At 47.3% G+C, this 12,575-nt stretch overlaps 1 protein-coding gene across 1 annotated transcript; it reads left to right on the forward strand.

The window, feature by feature from the left end:
• The first annotated feature begins 2,745 nt into the window (after window positions 1–2,745).
• ZIC3 (Zic family member 3) lies at window positions 2,746–6,063 on the forward strand. Its single transcript, XM_037137059.2, has 3 exons — window positions 2,746–3,802; window positions 4,901–5,064; window positions 5,884–6,063. Exons 1-3 carry the CDS (start codon window positions 2,746–2,748, stop codon window positions 6,061–6,063), a joined length of 1,401 nt encoding a protein of 466 aa, XP_036992954.1.
• The last annotated feature ends 6,512 nt before the right edge of the window (window positions 6,064–12,575 follow it).

The raw sequence follows: 12,575 nt of genomic DNA on the forward strand, positions 1-12,575 counted from the left end.
TCTGTCCTCAGCCTCATTCCCAAAGTTTCAAGTGCCCTAGTTCTAGGAATACCTGATGGGGCTTTCCGAAAACGCTTGGCCAAGCTAGGGCTAGACAATCACCGCTTCCCTGCCCCCAGCCTTGAGCCTAGAGAATCGTTCTCCTCAGGACAGGCACAGTGAGGAAATCCAAACTTTTTTCAAACTAACTACCCCCCCCAAGGCCCGTGGGGGTTGGTGGAAGGTGAAGAGAGGTAAAGTGGAAAGTGAATAGAAAGGAGAAAAAGAAAGAAAAGCAATCCTCCCTTTTTGTAAACCTGACTCCAGGGAATTCATTTGCATGATTTAGGCGTATTGTTCTCCTCTGAACCCCACTCCTTCCCATCCAAAGTAACACTGCGGAGAGACACCGAAACCATTATTGGAGAGCCAGTTCTCAGTAAAGTAATAATTCAAGTTAGCAATGAACTCACCTTCCAACCTGGAGCGAGAGTTCTATGTAGAGGGAGAATTGGGGCGAGTTTGACGGGAGGGGGTAAGTATCATAAGTGTGCTACTGGCAGGTTCTCCCCTCAGCAAATGGGCCAAGAAAGAAGGTGAAGTGTTGGTCTGGCCATGCAGACTGGGGAGCAGGAAGTGAAAGGCTGCGGTTATAAAGCGCTGTTTGAGGCGGTCTTTCCAAGCGCCTCTGAACTTGATCAGATGTTTCCTACAGAGAGATGGCGGCCAGGCTGTGAGGCTGCCTCAAGGCGCATACTTTGGGGCTTGGCCCTGTTAGGGATGTGACAATCACAGCCATCTTTTCCCTAGCCTTTTCTTTCCACTCTCTCTTGCCTGTATTCTTTGCAAATGCCCCACCAGACCAAAAAAAAAAAAAAAAAAAGAGTGGATTTATAGCTTTGTCTGAACCTGGTCATTATGTCCGGAAAGACTTTGCACCAGACAGAAAGGGGGAGTGGTCCCATACACAACCTTGGAAAGTAAATCCTTAATGCATAAGAATTCCCGTTGCTGCTCCAATAGAAGTAGAAGATAGCAAAGCCTTGGCTGTTGGAGGGGCGTGTGTGTGTGTGGGGGGATTCTATCTCACAGTGTTCATTCCCACCCCCTCCTACATTTGCTTTTGAAAATGTTGAAACTTCGAGGCTGATTAACCCCGTGGTTTGGAAACTGCCTGGATCGTTTGTGTCTAGTGAGTGCCATATAGTGTGTTTAGCTTTTTGTGTGCGTGTTTTGTGTACACTGTCTAAGCTAAGTATATTCTGTGCATATTTAGCATTTGTTTGTGTGTGTTTGTTGTGTTAATGTGCACGTTTACTCCGTTTTCTGTGTAATTTGTTGTGTCACTGGCTTGCGCGCTGTTATTTGGTCGTGTTTGTGTTTAGTGTGGTGTGTTCCTGTTTACTGTATTTTGTGCATGTTTCCTGCTGCGTGTGTGTGTCTACTGTGTTACATGTTTGTTGTGTCTGGTGTTCCGTGGGGAAGGGGTGGGGAGCGGCAACTTATCGCCACTACTTAAAACTAAAGATTCAACTCTTGGTTCAGCGGGAAGAGAAATCAGCTCTAATTGTAATCATTTCTCCTTTCTTGGGTATCAAACGGCCGGCAGCAGCTCGGGCACAGACGGTGAGCTGGCCAACCTCATTCCGTGGTCTCTGGACCATCAGGGCCCATGGTGGCATGTAGGGAGGATGCAGCTAGTGGGCCGTGAGCGCGGAACTTCTGAGCTTCTCCTGGGATCGGCGCCCTGTGGCCGCCGAGGTGGCACATTCTCGGGATGGTGAGACGCCTCGCCAGCAGAAGGAATGATCCTTGTGAGTCAAAGAGTTCATTTGGCGAAACCGGGTACAGCGCACGCGAGGGGTGATTGCCCGCTTCAGGACGGAGGGAAGCCAAGGAGAGGCCTGACTCTGCCCTGCCGGTCTCTGGCTGGAGCCTGGCCAGTTCTCTACAGCAGCGTGAACCCGACCAATCTCACTTGCGGGCGCTCTGTCTCAGCCGCCTCACCTGCCAAGCTCCTGGTCTCGGCCCAATCAGAGGTGGTCGCTGGACCGTGGCTGCCATGTTCCTCACTCCGCGCTGCCAATCAGTGTAGTGGCGGCCAATGGGTTGCAGGGCCGGGTGTCAGGTGACCGCGGGCCAGCTGGCTTCCCATTGGCGCGCGCCGCGCGGCCTCCCGCTCTGTTTATGTGAAAGGAGTGAGTGATTGACTTTATCAGTCCAAGGACATTACTCAAGAGGCGCGGAGGCTGGGACTCGCCCGGTGAGCGGCGCGGACGGAGCCTGCCTCTTGCCCACTGCCCTCTGGGCGGTCGCAAGCCGGTTCTGCTATTTAGCGCAGCTCAGGCTGCAGACCCGTGTGGAGGGAGCCTCCGGGCCCCGCGGTTGTGCTCTCGGGGAGAGGAGGGGTGCTTGGGACAGGATTGACAAACTCCGCCCTCCACTTGTTATTTTGCTTATTTTTCTTTGTGCGCGCCTTTTACTTTGTTAAACCAGATTTAGTCCTAGAGTCTTTCTCATCCCTTCCCCTCCCATCCTTCTACCCCCCTCCTCCCTACTCCAGCTCCTTCTACTTCCCCTCCTCCCTCCTATCCCTCTGCAGGAGACTCGCAGCGACGGAAAGTTGCAGCCCTTGGTATTGCCTTGGGGGTCTCCCGGCAGTGTTCAACCGCCGCCACCCCTCTCCGACTACAGCACTTCGGAGATCTCTTCACCCGCACCTTCGCTCTCTGCAGCCGGGTCGCCTGTACACAGAACGCCCCACCCATGACGATGCTCCTGGATGGAGGTCCACAGTTCCCTGGGCTTGGAGTGGGCAGCTTCGGCGCGCCGCGCCACCACGAAATGCCCAACCGGGAGCCGGCGGGCATGGGGTTGAGTCCCTTCGGGGACTCACCCCACGCGGCGGCCGCGGCCGCTGCCTTCAAGCTGAGCCCAGCCACGGCTCATGATCTATCATCCGGCCAGAGCTCTGCGTTCACGCCGCAGGGTTCGGGTTATGCAAACGCCCTGGGCCATCACCACCACCACCACCATCATCACCATCATCACCACACCAGCCAGGTTCCCAGCTACGGCGGCGCCGCCTCCGCCGCCTTCAATTCCACGCGCGACTTTCTGTTCCGCCAGCGTGGCTCCGGGCTCAGCGAGACTGCCTCGGGCGGCGGGCAGCACGCGCTCTTCGCGGGTTCGGCGAGCAGTCTCCACGCTCCAGCTGGTATTCCCGAACCCCCAAGTTATCTACTCTTCCCGGGGCTGCATGAGCAGAGCGCCGGGCACCCGTCTCCCACAGGGCACGTGGACAACAACCAAGTCCACCTGGGTCTGCGCGGGGAGCTGTTTGGCCGTGCGGATCCGTACCGCACGGTGGCTAGCCCGCGCACAGACCCCTACACGGCGGGCGCACAGTTCCCAAACTACAGCCCGATGAACATGAACATGGGCGTGAACGTGGCGGCCCACCACGGACCTGGCGCTTTCTTCCGTTATATGAGGCAGCCCATCAAGCAGGAGCTGTCGTGCAAGTGGATCGATGAGACTCAGCTAAGCCGGCCCAAGAAGAGCTGCGACCGGACCTTCAGCACCATGCATGAGCTGGTGACACATGTCACTATGGAGCATGTGGGGGGCCCGGAGCAGAACAACCACGTCTGCTACTGGGAGGAGTGCCCCCGCGAGGGAAAGTCATTCAAGGCGAAGTACAAACTGGTCAACCACATTCGAGTGCACACAGGCGAAAAGCCCTTCCCATGTCCCTTCCCGGGCTGCGGGAAGATCTTTGCCCGCTCTGAGAACCTCAAGATCCACAAGAGGACCCACACAGGTAAGGGAGAAGGGCGGGGGTAACTGGATTCACCGCGGCACAGCGCGGAGAAGCGGACATTCAGCTTGAGGGCAAGAGAGATGGGCGGCGCCTCCAGGGCCTTTTGAAAAAGAAGCTCTGTCCCGGTCCCTCTGTCTCTCCCCTTTCTCGCCCCGTGGCGCTTTTGCCCACTTCTAACTTCCCGGGCACATTGCTCTGCCGTCTCAGGACCTAATTGGAAACTTCTGGCACCCAGGAACAAACTGACGGCGCCTCTTTTTGTCCCCCTTTCTGGGTTACTATGTAGGGACTCCGATTGTGTTGAGAGCGTATTGCTTACAAGCGATTTAGCTTTCGGCACACATTCGGGAAAGGCAACCATAGAAATGCTAATGAAAGCTAACTTTCGGTAACTTCCGCTCTTTTTTACTCGTGATTGGCATATCTCCTAATTAAATGACTAATACCTTTGTCAAACTATTTTTATTTGGAGTTCCAGGTTTGATTCAGTCCTTCGGGAGGAAAGCTAAAGTAGAAAAGGCATCCCAGTTTCGTGGCTTGCTCTTGAACATCTTGTAAACTGTCTGGAGTCCCTGGATTTACATAGTTTTCTTTCTGAAGGTTAAGTACGACGACTCAAGATTTTTAATACTGGTTTAGCAAAGTCGCTGCATTTGAAAGAGGCCAAATTAACTGATACAAAGAAGGACGTGAACCGGATTGTCCCGTCTCAGGTCCATTGTGCGGCGGGGGATTGGTTACATTGCCTAGGTAGTGGCTGAATGTGGCTTCGAGTTGGGAGCCACGGGCAGGGTAGGGTACAACTACAACTTAGGGGAAACTTTGGAGGAGCCCGGGGCTTTCCTTTCCCATCCTGCGCGAAAACAAAGGGACCGGCAGGTTGGGAGCCAGCCCTGCCCTACCCCCGCCCACTCCCCAAAACCGTGAGCTCAACCAGCGCTCTCCATTTTTCTCCAGGGAAAAGAGATGGTGCAGCCGCTCCCACTCGGCACTCCCTCTCCAGGAAGATCGCCAGGCGCCCCGTCTCCCGCTGCTCGGCTGTAGGAAGCTCGTGGCCCTGACCATATTTCCCCCGCTTTGCGTTTTTGCCTTTTGCAGGTGAGAAACCTTTCAAATGTGAATTTGAAGGCTGTGACAGGCGCTTTGCCAACAGCAGCGACCGCAAGAAGCACATGCACGTGCATACCTCGGACAAGCCCTATATCTGCAAAGTGTGTGACAAGTCCTACACTCACCCGAGCTCTCTGCGCAAGCACATGAAGGTAATTACCTTTTATTAGCGGTCCGCGGTTTGTAAATACTCGGCCCAATATCGGGGCCGCGGAACTGAAGCTCCCGTGCTGCCTACCTGTATTCTCCACTTTAAATCCAATTTGCTCCAGCCATGACACCTAGAACCCATTTTGGGGACCTGGAATGGGGCGGGGGAAAGAATATTGTGGGGAGGAGGAGGGAGCGGAGGGAACGGAGGGAACAATTGGTTGTTTACTGGGAAGCTCTAACCAAGCTCGCCAGGGCTTGAGGTTGTAGTGGCTGCGTCTTCCCAGCTCAGTTCGGAGTAGAAACTAGTGTGCCCGCGCCGAACCCGGGGGTGGGTGGTTCATTCGCTCTCCAGCTTCCCATAAAACAATAGGGCTGACAAGCGAGGTCTGATTCCCACGCATTTATGTGAGACCTAGCAGCGCCTAGGGTGCTCGTGCCACCTTTCTCTGTACCTGCTTTCTCAAGCCAAACCGGGCTTGGTGAAACCTGGGTCCGGAGTATTTTATAGGGCCCTCAAAGACTAAGTGTTTATCCCACTCCATCTGTGGAGAAAACATTTTTGAAGGGGCATGAATAAAACAGTGTCTTATTCTTTTTCCATATGCCAGTATTGGGATTGAAACTGTTTTGTTGGGGAACATCTCTGGGTTTTCTAGACGTTGGTAATACGGAAATTAAAAACAAAATCAGCAGCGTTTCTCTTTTAAGTGGGTCACTAGGCTGTTTTGCGCTTACAGTGCTCAAATTCTGCTCTTGTTTTTGCTTGCACAATACCAGTTGGAATTATATTCATTATAATATATACATGTTAATTTTAGGTTCATGAATCTCAAGGGTCAGATTCCTCCCCTGCTGCCAGTTCAGGCTATGAATCTTCCACTCCACCCGCTATAGCTTCTGCAAACAGTAAAGATACCACTAAAACCCCTTCTGCAGTTCAAACTAGCACCAGCCACAACCCTGGACTTCCTCCCAATTTTAACGAATGGTACGTCTGAGGACAAATACAAACACAAAAAAACCCTGTTAACCATAGAATGGACCAAATGCATTTTAAAAAGAAAACTGAGACCAGTCAAATGGAAATGGAATTTTAAGTCAAGAGGCCATAATTAGGGCTATATCTTGTTAATTGCAATTGTCCAGGAAGGTTTCTGGGTAAGATCCAAAAGTAGCCATGCCCTTTTCTCAGGATTAGGAAATATGTTTTCACATGTGAAGGATTAAAAAATATTTTCACTGCTTTTTCCTCCACTTTCTCTTGCTCTGCACACCCCATACCTAAAATCCTTCACTTCATTTTAACATTTGTCCTGTTTCTTGAGAGGAAGTTATAGAAGGATTGGTGGTGGAGATGTTAAACTGATGAAAATTCTTCACCTTAGTGGTGATTATTTAAACTATCACAGTCTTAAACCTTGCCAAAGTCCTGTTATGTCATGAACTTTTCCTCAAAGCATTACTCTTGTGAATGTATTTTTGTCTAATGGGGTCAAAACTGTTGTTCAGTATTTTTCAGCCTGAGGATGTGATGTTACTCTACAAAGATTGTGACATTTAGTATACAGTTGCCTTTGTAAAAACTTTTTTGTAAATACATATCCATTGATGCCATATTTATCATTGTAATTTAATTATTGCTACAAGTGCCGGGAACTGAACAATATTTATGGATAAATGTTTTCTAACAAATTCTGTACAGCTTTTGATTATAACTACTTTAGCATTAAATTTTATTGTTTTGAAAGAAGAACAAAATTTACAAATTTTGAACCACTGACTGACTCCTTTCTCTTATTTTGTAACAGCCTCCTACAAAGAGGAGACATGAGCAGATGAATCTTGTTTGTTGGTATTTATAACTCACTCAGATCCCTTTTTTAAATTGTTAAATTATTTTTCTACTGTGGTATAGATTCCTTACATTGCCAGTTTCCACCTGGGAAGACCCTCCTTTCTTTATCTGTAGCTCAGATGGTTCTTGAACTTCGAGTTTAAATGTGTTTGTCCCAGATTTTCGGCATGCAAGTCAAATATTACTGATCAATTCAGTTAGTGGCCATGACATTTCTGTCTTGTACTTCAAAGACTGAGAACTGGATTTAATCATTCCTGTCCTACATATATAAACATATGGTTACCTAATGAGTTTTATGTCCCTTAGTTTTTTATTACCTTACATAAAAATGAACATTGTGGCAGGATGCATATCTGTCTATTCTGTCTAGAGATCACCCATATACCCACATATGTTTGTATCTATGATTTATCTAATCAAATCTATTTAGCTACCTATATATTTTCAAAAGTAAGCACATGTCTGAAACAGTGGTGATGAGTAAGGCCAGTTGAGCCATGCTTACTATGGTTAAAGTGCTTAAAAGAAGCATCGTCCATTTATAATTTTGGAAGGCAAAAGGATGTGTTTTGCTGTATATAATCAATAATTTTCACAATTATTCATAATGTTTTATAGCAGTGTAATAACTACAGCAGTTCTGAAATTATAGAAAGGAAAATATTTGCAAAATATGTATTTTTAAAGTTCATGATTTGTAGGCAAAGATGTTAAGAGCATTGTTTCCATTAAAATCAATAACAATGAAAAATGGTTGTTTGCTTTGTGATAAAATATTAACAATTCATTTAAGCTTCAGTGAAGCAACTCATCTAGACAGACAGTTGTTTTACAGTTATATGAAGAAGAATCTGCTTACTATTTTGGGGGGTTGGAGTGGGTAGAGTATTGAGACTTTTTTTAAATAAATGAGGGTGCTGTTTAATATTGAGAGCCCAATTTCTGCATGGATAACCAGCTTGCAAATCAGTTAATAGAATGTTGAAGATAAGGAATTGTAAAGAATTTAGAAATGTAATGAATAGGCTTCAGTATTTTGTCTTGAAGGGTCAATGCTCTAGGTTTTTCTGGTGGCAGTCAATTTGGTATTATAAATAATCATTTTGAATTCTAGAAATCTGTTTATTGTTATTTTTGAAGAAATAAAGTCTTGGCACATCTTATTTATAACATTTTTGTATTTGGTGCCTGATTTTTTCAAACGTTTAAATAAATCAGCTTTAAATTGACATGCTCAGAGAACTGATGATTAAAAGAAATTTTGATTCCCTAGATACAGTTGAAGTAGCATATTTTAAGTTACCTACTGATGCTTATCAACAGACAATTATTTACAGTTTCTAATTGTAAATTCCTTTGGATGAAATTTTTTGTGGAAAGTGGAGTTTTGTTTTTGTTTTTGCTTTTGCTTTTTTGCACTTTCCTCTACTAGTAGAAAAGGCAAGGAAGGGCCTGAGAATCATGAACAGAGATTGGGATGACTTCATAAGTGATGAGCAAGTAACCTGGTCAGTCTGCCATACCACTCCTACCCCAGACATTCCACTCTTGACCTTGACATTGAGGGTGTTGACGCAAATTCCTATTTCAGGATTTTTCCCTCACTTCAAACCAGAGAGTGTTTTAAATGGTCAGCAAATTTTCTGAAAGTGTATATTCACAAGATTGTGTGTGAATATGTTGTAAGTAAAATCTAAATAGAATAGTTTTTTTTTCTGAAATATTCAGTGAACTTCAACAGTTCATTTTTTTCTGCATGAATTTCTTCTCCACCCCTACCCCAACTTAAACCTAACAAATGGGAGTAGACTGGTGGGTTAGATGCAAGACTTTGGAAACCTGCTTCTGCCCCCATCCCCATTACCTATATTAAGTATCTTAGGAGACATAAAGAAGAATTTCATATTTCCTGAGCAGGCTTGAAATGGTTTTTCTAACAGGAGAAAATGCCAATTGACAATGATGATAACAATATTAAGATAATGTAAAAGTTTTGCCCCCTACACAATTTCCTCTAATTTGGGTGTAGCATCATATTTGTCAAGTAGTCTATGTCCTCTGTCTTTCTCGCTCTCTTTCTCCTTTTTTTTTTTTTTAGCCAAGAAAAGCTTATTTTACTAGTAGGAAACTTTTCACAGATTTTCTTCCTATATTCTGAATCTGGGAGTGTATATTTGTATTCTTGAATTTTCAGAAAATATCTTAAAAGAATAAGCATCCCTACTCACTCCCCAAACAAAATCTAGCAATCCTAAAGATGAGTCAGCTGAAAACCATGAAATGTTAGTTAGGTTCTGAGTCTAAGTAATCTACCACTAATTTAATTCTTGCTCCTGGTAAGAACTTTGTTAAAAAGTCCACTATTTTCCAAAATGGGAGGTTTAGCTTAAGATTTCTACTGTTGGGTGAGAAGGGGAGGGTGTATACTTCAACACAGAAGTTTGTTATTCATTCAATTTGGAAAGTTAAAGATCTGGGTCCAGGCTAAGCAGGGTAGTCAGTTTTAGCTACTTCCAGGGTTGAAGAACCAGGGGGGACAGCCTCTGTTCACAAAGCCTCCCAGGAAATTTGGGTCCAGGACTTCCTTGCCCTTCCCCCTTCTCACTGCCTGCTGTCTCCTCCCCTGGCTCCCTCTCCCATGTATAACTACCTGCCCTATCCAAACACAGGAAAAAAGTCTAAGGGTATCTTTCCACTTAAGTTTCTCAAGGAATTGTCACTGGCGTGCCCGTCCCCTGAGGAGCGGTTCTTCGCTTGGTAGGCAGACTGATAGTTCTCTCGAGGTATCTGACCCTCGAGGCTCAAGTCCCTAGTCAGGATTTGCCCGCAATGAGACCAGGCGTTCTGGAAGGCAGGACTCCCGCTCTCCTGTCTTTCAGGCCCCTCGTCGGGGCGCTCACATTCTCGGTCCACAAGCAGAAGCTGGGGGCGGGGGTGGGGGGACCTCATTTCCTACGGTCGATTCTCAAGTGGACTCGGCCCGCTGACCCTTTGACCTCCACCTACCCGGCCCTCGGCGCTGTAAGCCCGCAGTCGCCTGGGCTCCGAAGGCGCTTCGCGCCCCATCACCTCCTGGCGTCATTAGGCCGACGGGGCTGTAAAGCAGGAATCAGCCGCCGCCTAATCCGGACCTAGGGTCAATGGGAGCCCAAACAATGGTGAGTTTCGAAGGCACGGCGTAACGCTGACCACAAATTTTGTGTTCCATTCCTTCTCTTAAGGCGAGGGTGGGAGGAGGAAAAGGAGGAAGGTACTTGTACACCCGAAAACTGCTCTGAGTTCCCGGGGCTCTTAAGCGAGTGTCCTTTACCTCGGCCCTCCGGTCTCTTAGCAGTGTTAGAAATTGGAAGGGTTGGCGAGGCCACGGACCTAGTTGGAGGCCCGTGCGAGAGGCTGCCCCTGAGGAGACAACAGACTTTGAAGTGGGTTTTTAGCGCGCACTTGTGAGAGCCGGGCCAGGGCCTAGCAAAGACCTGCTGGCAGGAAAGAAGCGGCTTGGTTCGGGCCCCGACCCCTCCCCCCGCTCCCTGTAGCCCGAGCCTTTTCAAGCCGCAGCCTGGGGCCTATGCTCTCCACCCTACTCCTGCACCTTCGCCCTGCGCAGGCGCACACCCCGCAGCCGTCGGGTCGGATTTTGCTGCTAGGTGGTGGAGGGCAGAGTTGAAAGCGCCTTTACTGTGCCGCGGCCTCCGCTGAGCCGCAAGGGAAGAGAAAAGAGGCATGTGGGAAAAGGGGGGTCGATTTTGGGGCGGCTCTTGAGTCGTGAACATGGCGGCCGGATGCGAACCCCCGCGGAGCGCAGCAAAGCTCAGACTGAGCTGCAGAATTGTTGTGTGGTTTAAACTCTTGTTATTCCCCAGTTCACAGAGCCCCGCAGGAGAATGTATGTCGTGGTGGCCGCACACAAAATTGTTTTTAAGAAAAGTGGAAGCAAATAAGTTCTTCCAGGGCATTTTGGGAGTGAGAAGTTGGAGAGCCTTCTGTGGGTGGGGGTTCCCAGGGGAACTTGGACGTGAAACCTGCCAGAGACCGACCCACCTTCCCGACCCGACTTAAAACAGCCTTCATGGGTGAGGAATGCCATTTTGACTTACCGTATACAGGTCAGAATTCCATAGCACTTTCCACTCCTTAAAAATGCCAATGAGTGGGCACACACTGAGTTATAGGACAGTGGCAAGGCCCATGAAGCGAGTACGTAGGCACCATTTCCAAATAAAATGGTCCAGGTTATCAACACAGGTATGCCATTTCGACTTTGAACCCACCACGTTTCCCAGCCCCCCCCCCCCGTTTTCTGCACATATGATTTAAACGTGGGCCTATAAAAAATGTCGTTGAAGCTCTTGTGTGTGCTCTAACAGCTGCTGGTTTTATATTAAAAATTAAAAGGCCACGATCTCTAAAATTTTTGTTCAGCTTTTCTTTAACTGCCTTAATGCTGCGTGTGGAAGAACTCCTGGTAGCTCTTGGATCTTGAACTCGTGTTTTCTCCGCTGAAAAATGCTGCAGATTCACTAAAATGTGGGGTTAAAAATTGTGGTTCTTGACCCCCGGCTCCTTTAGGAAAATAAGCGGCGCTAATTCTTTCACTTTGGGTGTTCGTGAAAGCCAACAGCTAGGGTAAAAGGCAACCTGTTCTGGGCTGCCCACTATCAAGTATTTGGGTTCCTGAAGGTTTGGGGCAGTTCCTTTAGGTCACTTTGGGGAGGCCCCCAGGTGGGTGGGCAGGTCATTAGCAAAGCTGGCCTAGATCTGGGGGAAATCTGCAAAACAGTGCCTTTATCTGCAGAGAACAATTGATGAGGTTGTCTTTCCTCCTTTTCAGTGCACAAAGAATACGGCTTTGGAGCAAGAATTTGGAATATGCATTTAAGTTGTCGCGCTTTGCTGGAAACCCCTGGGCAATTAAAATAAGCATGCTCTGTAGTATTTTCTGCCCTTTTCTTATGTGTGATTCCTTCAAGTCAAAGGGACTGCAGACAGTTTGGAAACTTGTTTTGAAATTACCACCCAACAGATCTTTCTCTTTTTTTCCCCTTTGGGTGAAGTTTCCTTCCTGGGCTCAGCCACTCCCCTCTACCCCCTCGCTGGACTATGGTATTGACATCTTTAAGATCAAAGGAAGTACATGGTGTTTGCTGTATACTTATTTTTCCAAGCTGTAGTTCAATCTCTGAGATTTGAGATTTTTCTTGAGTAAAAGCTCTTGGTACCAAAAGAGTGGAAAGTGAAAGTTTCATTCATTTGAAAAAACTTGAGCTACTGGTTAGGCAGTGTGTCTCTAAGGGCTACAGAACCCAGATTTTCTCTGAAATGGACTTTAAAATCAAGCTAAAGATGCACTACTGAACTGTCTGTCTCTCCTGGATACCTGTGGTGTTCTTTGGGTCATTTGATATGGTAAAAGTCTGGTTGACTTTCATAGGAGTTAATTGAATGCAATTTCTGCAAAACTGGAGAATGATAAATTAGTAGAACTCATTTTTGAAAATGATGACCCCAAAGGGCACTGCTTTTCCCACTGAGGTTTGGCTTGTATGATCACTATGGAAATTTACAGCTTGAAAAACACTTAGTTTTGCAGAAAGCATTTAAATGGAGTGTTCACAGCATTTGAACTAATAGTAGTTTAGGAACAAAACTTTGAAT

Source organism: Artibeus jamaicensis, unplaced genomic scaffold (genome assembly GCF_021234435.1).
Source record: "Artibeus jamaicensis isolate MK-2021 breed Jamaican fruit bat unplaced genomic scaffold, CSHL_Jam_final contig_240, whole genome shotgun sequence".
NCBI lineage: Eukaryota > Metazoa > Chordata > Mammalia > Chiroptera > Phyllostomidae > Artibeus > Artibeus jamaicensis.